The 16,262-nt window shown below is 38.8% G+C and overlaps 1 protein-coding gene across 1 annotated transcript; it reads right to left on the reverse strand.

The window, feature by feature from the left end:
* Positions 1-323: 323 nt before the first annotated feature.
* LOC128860351 (uncharacterized) lies at positions 324-14,796 on the reverse strand. Its single transcript, XM_054097835.1, has 2 exons — positions 14,585-14,796; positions 324-1,006 (listed from the first exon to the last, which is right to left on the reverse strand). The coding sequence occupies exons 1-2, from the start codon at positions 14,603-14,605 to the stop codon at positions 563-565; spliced, it is 465 nt and encodes a 154-aa protein (XP_053953810.1). The 5' UTR covers positions 14,606-14,796; the 3' UTR covers positions 324-562.
* Between the last annotated feature and the right edge of the window lie 1,466 nt (positions 14,797-16,262).

Raw genomic sequence — 16,262 nt, forward strand, 5'->3', positions numbered from 1 at the left:
ATTTGCTGCGTAAAATACACATTCACACACCACAGCCCAAACGCTGGTATTGAGAAAATGAAAAAAAAAATAAGTAAATAAAAAAAATAATAATAAAAATATATGATAATAATAAATCTCTGTACTTGGCTGCGGCCACTCAACGTCCACTCGACGGCTACTTCCACTCATGCCGCCAAGATTGATGGCTTCATTATGATTATCAATTAACACACCCACCTTTCCGCGCAACCCATTAAAACCAGCTATGAAATAGCACACTTGTTGTTGTTGTTGCTCGAATACTAAATATACATATTACACTATGCATAAACATTTTTTTATTTATAACTATTTAAACACACACAAGAAATCAATCACAATAAGCCATACAATATTTTGTATCTAAGCAGTAAGCAGCACTTAACCTAATCACCTACAAAAAAAAAACACAATACAACAAATGAGCTGAAGATATTCCATTGAAATATTGTTTATAATTAATTTTTCAATTTACCACTATGCACCTACACGTACACACGCACACACCCACGTAAGTGCGTACGTGCATTTCAATAACTGTTCACAGTTTGACTCCCTTGCGAAACACAGTTATCGCATAAAATTCCGGTAGTCGATACAATTTGAGGCGCTGATGACTAAATTGACCATTGGCCAGCGCCTTAACATAGAAGATATCCTTCATCGTAAGTTCACGTGGCACATTGCTCGCATCATTCAATTCATTCGAGTGCTGGTTTGTCGGGCGGTAGGCTTTACGCTTCAATAGTTTCACAAAAATAATTTCATTGTCATCATCCTCCAGTTCGCGACCTTGGAGTTGCAAATTGCGTGACGTCGGATAGAGTAGTAAAGGTTGAATGGGCAACACTTCGTTCGGCCGTTGTGCATAGTCCAATGCTTCAAGTGCACCGAGCGCTTCGATTTTCGGCAGAGGTGTGCTGGAGGCGGTGAGGAAGTGTGCGAATAAAAATATGATGGCGCCGGTAATTTGGTAAGTGGTGAGCTGTTTAGTGGAGGTGAAGAAAAATAAGAGATTAATGATGCATTTGGTTTTTCTGGATTAGTGTAGTTAGTTTTGACAAAAAATTGTTTAGTTGGTGTAATGAAAGGAGTTAAGGCATAATTCGAACAGACCTGGTTCAAGTTTAGTAAATAACTTTTCACGGGGATTTGTTAACGTGTATAATTTAGAGTTGTGCTCCTAATTACCTTCAACCACAACGTCAAACATTTCAAATGCTCGTGGGAAAATCGAAAAAAAAAAAAAATCAAATCAAGTTCTTACAGTTTTATGCCGCCTCCAGGTATTCAAGATTGTCCACGGAGTGACATTAACCCACCGTTGCACACTTTTTTTAAAACCTTCGGTTGGGTATCCGAGTCTGACCTTTTTTTCGTCCTGTTCGAGGATACTTCTTAAAAAGGTTATATCCATAAGTCGATGAACATTTTTATTTTAGGAAGCTACCTGGAAGCTTATAGCTAAGAACGCTATAATATAAATTTGTTCAATTTAAGACTTTTATGTCCAAAGTAGGCGAGCAAAGTAGGTACAAGTGGGTTCAAGACCAGCGCTTGAACTAGTGCACGAGGAATGGCGAGGTTGCCCAAAGAGTGGGCACACTTGGACGAAAAAATCAAATTAATTCTTTTTGATACCATCGCAATGGAAGTAAGGTGGAGGAAGACCGATAGGACGAAAGGAGTGACAGGAGGGGGGTAAAGTATTTGAGGATTACGAACGATGGCTGAGTTGGGCTGGTTTTAACCTCTTTATGCTGCTGATTTTTATTATCAAGGCCTGCTTTATAAGCAGAAGTGAGAACCAAGATACTTATACGTAGCGCTGTCTTGTTGAAAATAAACGTTGTCCAAATCAATACCATCCAATTCCGGCCATAAAAATTCGTTAATCATCTCTCGACAGCGCAATCCATTTACCGTAACTGTTGCTCCAAGTAACTGTTGCGAAAAAGTAAGGTCCAATGACAAACAGTCACAGGTTGAGGATAGAGAGGCTTTTCAACAATAACTCTTGGATTTTCTGAGCCCCAGATCTGACAATTTTGCTTGTTGACGAAGCCACCGAGGTGGAAATGGGTTTCATCACTCAAGATGATTTTTCGATGGAATTTCAACGACCCAATCAGCAATGACACGACGTTGTTGATGATCGGCCGGCTTGAGTTCTTGTGCTAGCTGGACTTTATAAGCCTTAAGAATGCCTAATGCCTAAGAACGACAAGGAATGGACAAATCTGAGTTTTCTTCAACACTTTCGGCTACAACAGCAATATTTTCGGTTGTTCTTGAGCGACGTGCTCGGGTTTTATTTTTCACATCACTAACAGCTCGAAGTTTTACACCAATTTCTTCACGATGACCTAAAAATGTTCGAGTTTTACGAACCGTCTTTGCTAAATTTTCACAATTTTTATAGGGAATTTTGATAATTTCAATGCGTTGTTTAAGCGCGTATCGTTCCATTTTTATTAATGCGGTAATTTCTACTTGCCAAATATCAAAAAAATGACAGCTTCAAAAGTGACATCTACCGAAATAGCGGGCTATTCAAAATAACCCCTTGAAAACCCTTTAGTTTGTCCTGCCAATTTTTTTATAAATTCCTTCGTAAATACGTTGACGAATGGAATTGTACAAATCTTCCAGATAGCCTAATGAAATTTCAGACCAGGCTGTTTTAATGATTCGTATTAAACCATTTTTGTCTTCAAATTGCAGCCCCGTATCATAAACCTTGCTAGGATTTTCAAAAATGTTCAGATCTAGATACGGTGGCCATGCTAAAGATGAAACGTTTTATGACGCAATCCAAGCTTTGACCGCGCTTGATGTCTGTGCTAGTGCTTTATTCTGTTGAAAGACCCAATTTATAAAACCGAATATTTCACGAATCTCAGGAAAAGATGAATCCAACAGGGCTTTATAGCTGTTTTCCGTCATTTTGTAGTTTACATTTTCGAATCGAATGCGTTATGGCACGATATTGCTCCACATACCTTAACATGCTATCAAGTCTCAAGTACCTTTCGTTCTTAAGTCATGAGAGTAGTGATTGCATCCATCTGGCCCATCCAGATTGGACTTCTTTCGCCACTAAATTCTACATTTTTGCATTCACCGGGATCGTTATTTGGAACAGAACTCCATGCCACGTCGTTCGCTCGGTTCTTTTGTAATTTTTATATTTCAGATATGGCGCTTTTAGAATAGCCCTTTGAACAGTGGATTTGCTGGCTGCAATATTTGCCATTTCCTAATTTTTTTCCATAGCTTCGGATTCTACATAATACTCTAATAAAATAAATTGAGTGATTTTTATTTTGACCTTTACGCTGCCCATTGCGTATACTGCAGCCGTTCACAAGTGTCAAATATGATCGACGCTATTTGCAAAAATTGTAAATATTTCCATTGGGTGATTAATTTTGCGCAACCTCGCTTGCGTTTATAAAGCAGATTGGATAAGGTAAAAAGGTATACGAGGATTGATAAGCTGTATAATTTTAATATATAATATGCTACAGATCAAACATTTATGCTTGATTAATTAGACCCAACTACGACGACATGGCACGAAAACTCGAATCAATATCGGCATCCAAAGTGGGACTCAATATCAAAGTCTCTAAATCTAAGGTCATGCGTATAAATACAAGCAGCACCCGCCCATTTCTATTAAACTTAATACCTATAGAGGAAGTTCAAAGTTTTTGCTATGCACGATGCATATAGTAATTTCGACTACTGGCGGCTGTGTCGAAGGCATGAGAAACAGAATAAAAAAGCCGCAGCAAGCATTCGGGCAATTAAAAAACATTAGAAGCTCGCGTGGAGCTATCATGAATTAAAAATATTTAATTTCAACGTCATATCCATTTTACTATAGCTACGCCACGGCTAATAAAACGAGTGTAATCTTATATGTGTACTTATATTTATATATTTGGGCGCACACGCTTTCTCGGTGTTTGGCCTAGCTCCTCCTTCTATTTGTGGCGTGCGTCTTGATGTTGTTCCACAAATGGAGGGACCTACAGTTTCAACCTGACTCCGAACGATAGATATTTTTTGTGAGGAGCTTTTTCATAGCAGAAATACACTCGAAGGTTTGCCATTGAGTGCCGAGGGGCGACCGCTATTTGAAAAAAAAACGATTTCTTCATTTTGGTGTTTTACCGAGATTCGAACCTACGTTCTCTCTCTGAATTCCGAATGGTAGTGACGAACCAAACAATCTTTACTGGAAGGCATTTGAGGATGAGGGTGATGCTCAGCCCATCGCACCTAAGTTGAAGTAACAGCCAAGGCTTAAATATCGGTAAATTTTTGGTATTTGCGCGACTAAATGCCCATTGATTGAAAAACACTAAAGAAACATGTTATGATATTTTTGATTTTTTTTTATCGAGCTATATATCTTATGTAATTATATTTGTTTATATGCATGCAAGCTGAAATGAATTCATGCATATGCACTTAAAGTAGCCACTAACAACACATTTGGAGGACAGCAGCTTGGCTATTCCGATTTTGCATTGAAATTTGTTCGATTAAGCAAACGAGTGAATTTGCGGTGCTGAAAAATCTTTACGTTTAACACGTTCGTGGCTAGAGTACAAGAATGTCTGCGTATAAGTGAGAGCATATATGGGAATAGGTTTTTAACACCTGCCATGATATTAGAGAGCCATATTATGAAAGAGAGCGAGAGAGGTAAATCTGGAATATGTTATAGTTAGCTGTCATTGCTATGCGTGTAGATTTAATCAATACGAATTAATCAAAAAGTAACTCAATGATATCGAAAAAATAAAGAAAATATGTGGCAGGAGTAGCAGCTGCAGCTTCTCCAACGAGAAAAAAATCACAACACCAAGAAAAAAATGAAAATAAAAACACCCTTAGAATTAAGCGGGTGGTTAAATTTCAAGGGCCAAAGTTGAATGTAAACCACATCTAAACGTCAAGGTTTTTTCTATATTTGATTTAACGTTTTTCAATTTCAGACTAACTCAATTTGAATCATGGAAAGATACACAATCGAGCAACGCGTTAAAGTTATTCAGGCTTATTATGAAAACGGGCGTTCAAATCAAAATGCATATCGCGCACTTCAACTTCAGTGATGAGGCACATTTTCACCTCAGTGGGTTCATCAATAAGCAGAATTGCCGCATTTGAGCGAATCATAATCCAACAGTGATTGCCGAAAAACCAAAGCACCCACAAAGAGTGACTGTTTGGTGCGGTTTATGGGCCGGCGGCATCATTGAGCTGTATTTTTTTCCAAAATGAGGCCGGTCAGACAGTTACTGTGAATAGGGTTCGCTATCGTGAGATGATAACGAACTTTTTATGACCCGAATTGGAAGATATGGATGTGGACAATATATGGTTTCAACAGGACGGTGCCACTTGTCATACAGCTAACGAAACAATGGCTCTTTTGGGCGAAAAATTTGATGGCCGAATAATCTTACGCCGCGGCGATGTCAATTGGCCGCCAAGATCATGTGATTTGACACCGTTGGACTTCTTTCTTTGGGGTTATTTGAAAGAAAAGGTGTACGTCGATAAGCCAGCAACAATTCAAGAGCTAAAGGATGAGATAATTCGGCACATAAACGGCATAAAACCTCAATTATGCCTCAGCGACATCGAAAATTTGGACCATCGGATGAAGGTGCGGCGCCGAAGCCGCGGCGACCATTTGGCTGATATTTTGTTCCATACGTAATTGAGCCATACCAATGTTATCGTAATAAAGAGAAATGACAATAATTTCTTAAAAAGTTGTACTTGATTTAAAATCAACACCGGCTCTTGAAACTTAACCAGCCTTTACAAAACAAGTATACAGCTGCGCATATTTTCATAAGCAACTGAAATGAAATTATTTTCATAATTTTGTTTTGATATCAAGGAAACGAAATTTTTTAAACGAAAGTAAGAAATTCATTTTATTATATATTGAAGTTATCAGATCTGATTACCACAATTTTGCCCCTCTTACAACAGGATTTGAAGAGATTAATCGGCTTTCTAGAAGTTTTGATCTTGATTTTGCGATGCCAGGGTCTCTGTTTAAGGGGTTACATACGTCCAGAATTTTCAAAAATCGATTTTTTTACAGACTATTTTATAGCTTTAGGCGTATTTCGGTGGAAGTGGATTGTAAAAATTCCCCATAGTTACAAAGTTAATGTAAAGGGTTTTTCAATTGGCGCGGGTCGATTTTGGCACTCTGTGGCAGCCATTTTGTTCTGGTGACATCTGTCAAATCTTTTGTTTATTATTCAGTTGTTCATGCCAAATCATCATTGCAAGTTACACGATTGAACAGCACGTTCACATGATAAAACTTTATTATCAAAATGAGTGTTCATTAACGCAAACGTTGCGCGCATTGCGCCCATTTTTCGGTAGACGTGGTGGCCCTTCAAAGTCGACTCTTCAACGTTTGGTGGCCAAATTTGAGACGACCGGGTCAGTAAACAATCAGCCAACACCCGTACGTTTAAGGAACGCAAGATAAGCCGAGAACAATGCCGCGGTCCGTGAAAGTCTACAGCAGAACCCGAGGCAGTCTATTCCTCGCCGTGCACAAGAACTTGGCCTTTCGCAGATTTCAACTTGGCGAATTTTGCATCGGGACTTGAGCCTACACCCGTACAATCCAACTGACCCAGGAGCTCAACGATGATGACCATAGACAACGCCGTTTGTTCGCTGACTGGGCGTCGAATCGTTTGGAAGAGAACCCCAGTTTTGGGCGAAAAATCATCTTTAGTGACGAGTCGCATTTTTGGATGAATGGCTGTGTTAACAAACAAAATTGCCGTATATGGGACGATACCAATTCACACGAGGTTCACCAGGTGATAATGCATCCTCAAAAAGTTACCGTTTGGTGTGGATTTTGGGCCGGCGGCGTCATTGGTCCGTACTTTTTTGAAAACGACATTGGTGAGGCGGTCACCGTCAACAGCGAGCGCTACACAACGATGATAACCAATTTCTTATGGCCCATATTGAACCATATGGACCTAGACGACATGTGGCGCCGCACAACAAGCGCCACGATTGACGATTTCAACATCTACCCGCCCTTATTGAAAAACCCTTTAGAAAATGTAACTGCCCGATGAGAGTTTGATGCGCACAGGTAGGTGTCCTGCGTTGGAGGCAGCTGGCCGTTACTTCTCGTTTTTCTCAAAACTACTTTTTTCGGCACGGTCTGCATGATAACTCATACATTTTTTAATATTTTTTGGTGCGGTTTTTTTAAATATTCGAAAGTATTTTCTCTATAGATTCAATTTTAATATCTTTATTAAAAAAATTTATAAGCATAATTAAAGTGTGACATTTATGACGTAAAACGCATATTTTTTTTTTTAAATGCCGTGAATTGCAAAATTTTTCGAACATCGTAAATCGAAAATCCGGCTTGACAGCCTATAAATGCAACTTTATTTAACAAGAATTTTTTTTACTTTTTACAGATATATAAACATTTCAAGAAGAAAAGATGCAGACCGTGGAGCAACTTTTTTTTCATTGTACTTTGGTCACATGATTTTTTATATACTAATTTTTGTAAAGAAAAATTAAAATCAATTTTTTTATAAAGTTTAAGTACTAATGGGTTGGTTGGTTGGTTTAAGGGTGACCCCGCATCGGAGTGCCACATAGACCGCAAGTTGGGTCCGTTGTGTTACCCTAGATCTCATTATGTTATATGATTTCCCCACCTAACCGAGATTTTTATTGTAGATTTTGGTCAAAGATATTAATTCGTTTCGAAAATTTGATGAGAGATTCGATTTTCAGGTCCGAGAGTACTGAAAGATTGTCAATTGTTGGAGAGCCAAGAAGAGCGAGTCGACTTCTGGCTAGACCGAGACAACTGCACAGCAAATGTCTGCTCGATACTTCCTCATCTTCGTCCTCGCAGTATCGTTTTGAGGAACCCCGAGCCGACGTGCGTGAGTGCCCAAAAGGCAGTGGCCGGTGATAAGAGGTATTATATGCCTTAGTTCGTGTTTCGAAAGACTTATAAGGGGTTTTGTCTGTTTCAGATTTTAGGATGGCCAGATTTGTCTGGTCGTAACGCAAGTAGTTTCCACTCGCCACCTCCGATCAGCAATGCTGTGAAATTCTCGATCAATGAGCAATTTACATGTTGAGAGCGGAATGTGGATTGTGGGTAAGTTACTAACATTTGATTGCGCAGCTCCAGCTCTTGCGAGCTCATCAGCTTTGCAGTTACCTTCGAATCCACTGTGACCCGGTATCCAGATAACTTGGACAGAATTCTGAACACTTATCTCGTTAAGAGATAAGAGACAGGATCGAACCACATCTGAGTGGGTATAAGAGGAGCTGTGTGCTCGAACGGCCGCTTGACTGTCGGTGAAAAAGCGGATATCCTCTAGTGATATTCTATTTTCTAAGAGAGTTTTCGCAGCATACCAGATAGCGCATACTTCCGCTTGGAATACGCTACAGTAGTCGGGTAATCTAAATGATAGATTGATATGAGGGGAATTGGAAAAGATTCCAAATCCCACTTTGCCGTCTGGTTTTGAACAATCTGTATATATAATCGTAGGGCCATCGATTTCGGTTAGATTTGTCTTCCATTCTTCCCTAGTTGGGAGTGAACAGGAGAATAGCAAGGGTGGTGATGGAAGACTTACATGATAGTCTATGTCGGAAGAGATAACAGTGTTCCTGTTCAGTATGGCCAAATGGCCAAGATACTTATTCCATTTCGATATAGCATTCATGCGAGTCGCTGCTTTCGCTGCAATCGCTTTGCCAGCCAGATCGATAGGGAACAAGTGAAGCAACGTATTTAGAGCCTTAGTAGGTGTTGTACTTAAGCATCCTGTTATCAGGAGGCAGGCTGTTCTTTGTACTCGATCAATTGTGGCTACTCTACACCGTTTTTCGAGTGCTGTCCACCATACAACCACACCGTAGAAGAGTATCGGTTTGATGATCGAGGTATATATCCAATAAATAATCCGAGGTGAAAAACCCCAGGTTTTGCCTATAGCTTTCTTACAAGTATAATGAGCTATGAAAGCTTTTTTACATCTGTTTTCGATGTTCAATTTCCAACTCAACTTACTATCTAGAATAACTCCTAGATATTTAGCTGAATCAGATAGAAGTAATGATTCCCCTTTTAAAGTTATTGTTTGCAGTGGAGGAGATTGTTGTTTCCTATTGAAGAGAACAAGATCTGTCTTTGCTGGATTCGCATTTAGTCCGCATTCGGTGCACCATTTTGACAGAATATTGATTGAGCGTTGCATGAGCTCAGTGAGGGTATTCAGGTGTTTGCCTGGCATGCAGAGAGCAATATCATCTGCCTTGCAGCCTGCTTTTTCGAGATTTCGAAGCAAACTGTTTACAGCGAGATTCCAGAGAAGGGGTGAAAGTACTCCGCCTTGAGGAGTGCCTTTGACGGCGTACATTCTCATGCGGCTTAACCCAAGCTCTGAAGTGATTATTCTATTTTGGAGCATTTGTTCGATCATCTTTCGGATGGAGTAATTAATACCCAATTTGGCAATTTCAGACAAAATAGCGTTGGGTTCAATATTATTAAAAGCACCTTCTATGTCCATAAATGCGACCAGAGAGTACTCCTTATTGTGAAGGGAAGTTTCCACTGTTTGCACCAGTGAATGAAGTGCCGTTTCAGTCGACTTCCCTTTAGTGTAGGCATGTTGTGCCTCAGAGATCAACTTAGTATCAAGTTGGGTTTTGATTTGCTCATCTAAGACTTTTTCAAAAGCCTTTAAGTAAAAAGAGGTTAGGCTAATGGGCCTGAAGTCGTTTGGTTTGCAGTGTGAAGGCTTCCCCGTTTTCGGAATGAATACTACCTTCGATTTCTTCCAAATTGTCGGAAGGTAAGAGAGATTTAAACACTTGTTAAAGATCCTTGTTAACCCAGGCAGTAGAATTTCCAGTCCTTCTTGAAGCTCTGCTGGAATGATGTTGTCAGGACCTGGTGATTTAAATTTTTTAAAACTTAGTATTGCTGTAGAGATGCTATTAGAGCTGATTAGATCTGATCTATTCCCATAATTACTCTTAAGAGTGCTGGGAAGTGCAGGTAAGTTGGCAACACAGCCTGGAAAGTGAGATTCTAGAAGAATTCTAAGAGTGTGGTCAGTTGAAGTAGTCCAAGTTCCATCTTGAGTCATGATAAAACTGGGAGAGACTGGGTTTGATGCAAGAATCTTGCGTAGTCTGCTTGCTTCTGAAGTGTTCTCTAATTCTTGAGTGTATGATCACCAGGATGTGCGTTTTGCACTTCTGACATCTTTCTTAAAGTCTTTGAGACATTGTCGATATTCTTCCCATTCGTCTGTTATTTTAGATTGGTTAAAGAGTTTCCGAGTTCGATTGCGAAGTTCTGAGATTTCTGGAGTCCACCAAAAAGGTTTATGCTTACCTCCTGTTTTTGTCAGGGGACAAGACTGTCGTGCTGCGCTTTGACACGTCTTCGTTATCATGTTGACTGCGTTTTCGATATCGTTTTAAGTACTAATAAACAATGTATAATTTTTTTATAATTATTTCTATTGCTATCCCTTCTAAATACAGTTTTTCTTTTAGCGCAATTTCGGCGCTGCTGGACGTATGTAACCCCTTAAGTCACTCATTCAGTTTTATTGTTTATAAAATATACTATCAATTTAATTCAGTTCTTAAATTCTTGTTAATTAATCTTGACTTAAATAAATAAAAAAATATAGAAATTGTTTACATATTTTGTGCTGTTAATCATCAACAAAACAAAGTAAATGTATCGGTTATTGGCTATAAATAACAGCTATTAGATAATTTATTAGTATTCGGCTTAGTTGGCTTTTTGTTATTGTGGCGAAACTAATACGCAACAGCTGAGTCACAGCAATTTTACGCACTTACAAATGTATATGCGAACAGCTGATCACTACTACGGAAATTATTTAGCGCACCGACAGTAAAACAGTTTTATAAAAACCAAATATTCGCAATTTGCGAAATTGATTATTGAAGCACGAATTTGTGAATGCGAACACTATTCATATTTAGAGCGAACGTAGTGTTGTCATGCTGATTAAAAGTAGTTAAAAAAAAAAAAAAATAAAAAAATAGTTGAACACGTTGAAGGACAAGTAAAGTTGCCATTGCTCCAAAACAAGCATGCCGAACTGTGTCCTATCACCTGTACTCTTTAACATTGTTTTGGACGTCGTGATGAGCAAAGCTACACGCGAAACTAAAGCAATAATATGGGGATTGATTACCCTGACGATACTTGACTTATGAGACTTGATTATGCTGACGTTTCCCAACACTTTTGTATCCATGTCTAAAACTGTCGCAGAAGTAGGTCTAAAAATAGTAGGCTATGGGGAAAATTTTTGCCATCCTAAAAGTAGCTGATTGGATAATCGAGAGGAGATGGGGCGGGAAACAGATTGGAGTTTTCAGTGACAGTCAGGCTGTACTGAAGGCCCTGGAGAACGCGAAGCAATGTTCACGAATGTAAGAAGAAGCTCATTTCTGTCGTAAGACAAAACTTGTACTTATATGGGTTCCAGAACACTCCGGTGTTCAAGGAAACGAAACTGCCGATGAATTGGCCAACCGTGGGTCAACGGTTCCCCCACAAGGGCCAGAGCCAATAATTGGAATCAGTGCCGCAGGAATCATGAATTGGAAAATCAATTATGTATGCAATCTGCATACAGAGCGATGGTCCGGTCTGGAACGCTGCAGAACTGAACGTGTTTTGTGACAAGTCCGAACAGAAAAGTGTCAAAACTTCTACTACAGAGCGATGGTCCGGTCTGGAACGCTGCAGAACTGAAAGTGTTTTGTGACAAATCCGAACAGAAAAGTGTCAAAACTTCTACTAAGCCTTAGAAGGAAAGACATTCGGTTGATGGTCGGTATCATTACAGGACACAGCCCATATGACCACCATAAGAAACATTGAGGACCCAATGTGCCTGTCCAAGCAAGATGCGGATATCACTGAGCACTTTCCCTGTGAGTGTCCTGCCTTTGCTAAAGCAACGCTACGAGTTTTGGGTTCCGATGTCTTGAGAATCAGTAATATTCGTTCTCTAAAACTGGAGGATATTTACAGATTTGTCAAAGAATCTGGAAAATTCTCACAGGATTAACTACCTCTATCTCTGTCTATATTCTTTCCTATCTCTTTCTCTGATACTTTTCTCCTTCCCTCCTACCCTCTTTCCAGAGCTCTAAATACAATGGGCTTTTTAGTCTGCGTGTTTTAGGATCCCCCAAATCTCTTGGTGCTCCTTAGCTCGACCTACTCAAATTTCAATTTCATTTCAGGCCTAAAAATAAAAATTGCCAAAACAAAGATTGTCCATGTAAGCACTAACTGCACGCAAAAATTCGAAATCAGTAAAGCTGAGCTCGAAAGCTGAACTGCCTTTGCTATTTGGAGAGTATTACATCTGCTACTGGTGGCTCAAGAGAAGACATCGAAAACCGCATAAAAAAGCGAAGCAAGCTTTCGTGCTCTTATGTACGTTTGCGAAACCTGGGACTTTGCAGCCTCGGACCTCCAAACGCTGGAGGTTTTCACCAATCGTTGTGTGCGCAAAATATTCAATTTTTTTTGGGCTGACATGCTTTCAAACACTGACCTGTGGAATTGTTGTAACCAGCCACCAATGCGCCTGAGAATCCTGAAAAGGAAATGCAACTGGCTTGTTAAGAAGATACCAAACCGACTTCACCCGCAGCGCAATCGACTGGAACCTTCAGGACAGGCTCAATTACCTCTCAGCTCAGGCTCAGCAGAGAGGAGGCATATGCAAAAACTCTGTTCCCCATGCCCGCAAGGAAGACAGATGACATTTAGCCAGGTCCAAAACGGCAGAGGTCGTCGGAACAGACACCACCAGAGGCTACTTCGAATAGGCGGGCTAAAGATAATAAACCGTCTACATCCAAGACCGCAGCAATAACAGCAACAGCAGCTGCAAAACAAGCAGCAAACAGCACCACCACATCCGTGAAGAGGCAGCCCTCTGCCTGCTACAATGATGTAGTAACACGTGCCAAACTGGCAGTGCTCTCAAGGGACTACCCCAATACGCCCCTAACAACAGAGCAAATGGAATCCATCCAGATTCTTGGGAAAATACTGGTGGAAAAAGACCAGACCATAAAACCGGCATATTTGGGTGCGGTCTACAAAGCAGGCTACATGGTCCTGCATTGTATGAGTGGCACTTCCACGGACTGGTTAAAAGCGGCTATCACAGACGCGATACCATGGGAGGGTGTTTAACTGTGGACCACAGAGGAATCAAAGATACCTCACGTACGGATCGCAGTGGGGTACTTTCCCAATTCCCAGTCCTTGGAAACCCCGAAGATACAAGCGAAATCAAAGGGTTTGTACATGACAAGGCCCTTTTCTCCTCCGCCGAGGTATAGGATCATGTCTGTGCCGAGCTGGGCGAAATTACAGCAAATGTCACTCTACGATCTCTTCTATGTATGAGACTAATGTGACAGGTATTTGTGGACAGCTCACTTATGATGACACAACATTTTTTTTTAATTTTTGCATTTTTTTTCAGAGTTTTTAAAAAAATATGTAAAATAATATTCAAAATACGACTCTTTATAATTATATGTGAAAATTAATATCATTTAAATGTCCACTATGTCTTTGTACAATCCGCCAAAAAGTCGATTCAGGACTGCCTAATTGTTGAGAACGTCGAGAAATCAACATCAGTTGAAGGTTGTTCAGCAACACTTTGCGCTACAGCAGCGATATTTGCAATAGAATGCCCAGTTTTTGGTCTGCCAGTCCTTTTTTTATGCTCCACAGAACCAGTTTCTTGAAATTTTTCTACAAACTTTTGAATGGTCGAGTCTTTTGGACGACTATTTTCATCAAAAGTATCGCGAGTTTTGCAAAGACCGAATATTTTCATAATAAGAACTTTTTATGAAAAGCATCGACCTTTAAGCTTTTCATAAAAAGTTTCAATAATTTTAACGTGTTGTTCTATCGTGTAAAATTGTACATCTCTCTCTTTGATAAATTTTGATAAATGTCAAAATTGACGTAAAACAACAGCACCGTCTAGGAAATATTCACTACTGGCATCTAAGCGTCACTTTTGAAAGATCCTTGATTTTATTAAAAAACATAATTTTTTCAAGGCAATCTAAATTTCTTTGACTCCATCCATTGCCGCTAGGTTTTTTTCCGTAACGTACATATGAACAAGGTGGCGCAAAATTAATCACCCCATCAGAAGATTTATAATTTTATCAAATGGCGTCGTACGGCAATCATATTTGACACTTGTGAACACAAACATACAAGAAATGGAGCATTTAAATGTCAAAATAACGATTTTCATCACTCAAAATTATTTTTTGTTTTTTAAAAAAAGGTATTAAAAAAAATTGGATGATTAATTTTGCGCCACCTAGAACTTAGATATTTATGTATCACTAGAAAATTTAAAGATAAGCGTACCATTTTTGTTTGATTTTTCATAGTTGTTTTTTTTTTTGCAACCAATTGTTGTTGCTAGTTTTAAGTTTACACTCTCTTCTTATTTCGTAAAATTTCACTTCACTTCTCTCGTAAAATTCGCGCGTCCTTTCGATATACTTCTTCAATTTTCTTTTCGTAAAATCAATTAATACCCGATTGGCAAAGTTGCGACAACTTGTGTGAGGTGCGCGCCAAAGTCAAACGATGACTGACGCTTTACGCAAGGCCGTTGTAACTTCATTTACCGCAAAGCGCCTGCGCAGCGTCACACAGAAATCATCGCATAAGCAAACTTAAAAATGCTTACGCACATACGTACACGCGCACGTATAAGCAGCAAAGCATATGAAAAGTAGTTGAAATTGTAAAAAGAAAACAACAAACAGCAAATAGTGATCAAGTGTTTGCAAATTGGCGATGCCAATCGTCATAGAAGGTGGGTATAATTCCACGTACGTATGCATGTGTGTATGTATGCAAGCACACTGAGATTTGTGTAAACTTTATTTACACATTCGTATGATAGTATTTATGTTTAAGTGCGAGTCAGTAGCGCAGAATAATAATAGAAGATCAACACAAGAGTTCATCATTAAGAAAAGCAGTCGCAGTCGCAGACGCACGAGTATTTGTTTTTGTTTGATCTTTGAATATTTTCCATATTATTTTGATTTTTACTCCGCCAGCATTTTGCTAAACATTTCACAGGTGTGAGCATTTAATGTTGAGGAGGAATGACCAAAACAATATTTATTGAAAAGTAAAAAAAAAAAACGAAAATATTAATAATAATGAAAAACATGAATACTTATAAAAATAATCATAGGAAAATAAGAAGACGTAGAAAATAAAAATAGTTAATGAAAAATATTGTTTTTACTAATTTCTAGTGCGCATACTTGTTGACACAAATACATCGTTACATATGTACATGCAGACATGCATACATACATATATATATTAAATATAGCGAAAATCCCGAGACTCGCTTGAATTATAACGCCGGGATCCCGAAAAATTAGAATTATCAAACTGAAAGAAGTATACACTTTTTCAATACGAAATTTTATAACAAACTAGCGAAAACCCGCCCGTTGCGCTGGTCGTCTTTAAAAAAATCTAGATTAATTAATTAAATTAAGCCGAAAAATACTGTGTGTTTTTTATAAAATTTCTCGAGCATGAATAGTAATGAACGAAGTTTTGAATAGTAGTAGCAATTAAAAAACGTTTGATGCGATTTACTTTATTACTTTTTTTATTGTAATGCTCTTTGGTATACAATATTCTTCGTTTTCCCATGCGTTGTTGAATAAATGAACAATACCGATGGCTTACCAACTCTTCAGCATGAAATATAAAGTTGGCCATGAGAAAAACATGGGTATTCTAAATCAATACCACAAATTGATAAAGTTTGGCCTTGTGACTTATTAATAGTAATCGCGAATGTAAGGCGAACAGGAAATTGAAGACGTTTGAATTCAAACGGCATATCCGAACGGTATCCCATCAAACGGGGAAAAAATTTGATGAAAATACCAACACTATTTGTCCACTGTACTCGGTTCTATGCGCACTTTCTTCTTAAATGATCACGGCTAAATGACGTCACTATTGAACAAATTTTGAAGAAAATTGATTTTATTTCTTTGTT

This window comes from Anastrepha ludens, chromosome 2, assembly GCF_028408465.1.
Source record: "Anastrepha ludens isolate Willacy chromosome 2, idAnaLude1.1, whole genome shotgun sequence".
NCBI classification, from domain to species: Eukaryota; Metazoa; Arthropoda; class Insecta; order Diptera; family Tephritidae; genus Anastrepha; species Anastrepha ludens.

Excerpts from the sequence above, each read along its gene's own strand:
- LOC128860351 (XM_054097835.1), bottom strand. The coding sequence starts at position 14,605 with ATGAAAAATCAAACAAAAATG. Across the intron at positions 1,007-14,584 it reads TGAAAAATCAAACAAAAATG|CTCACCACTTACCAAATTAC; the intron begins GTACGCTTATCT and ends TCCACTAAACAG.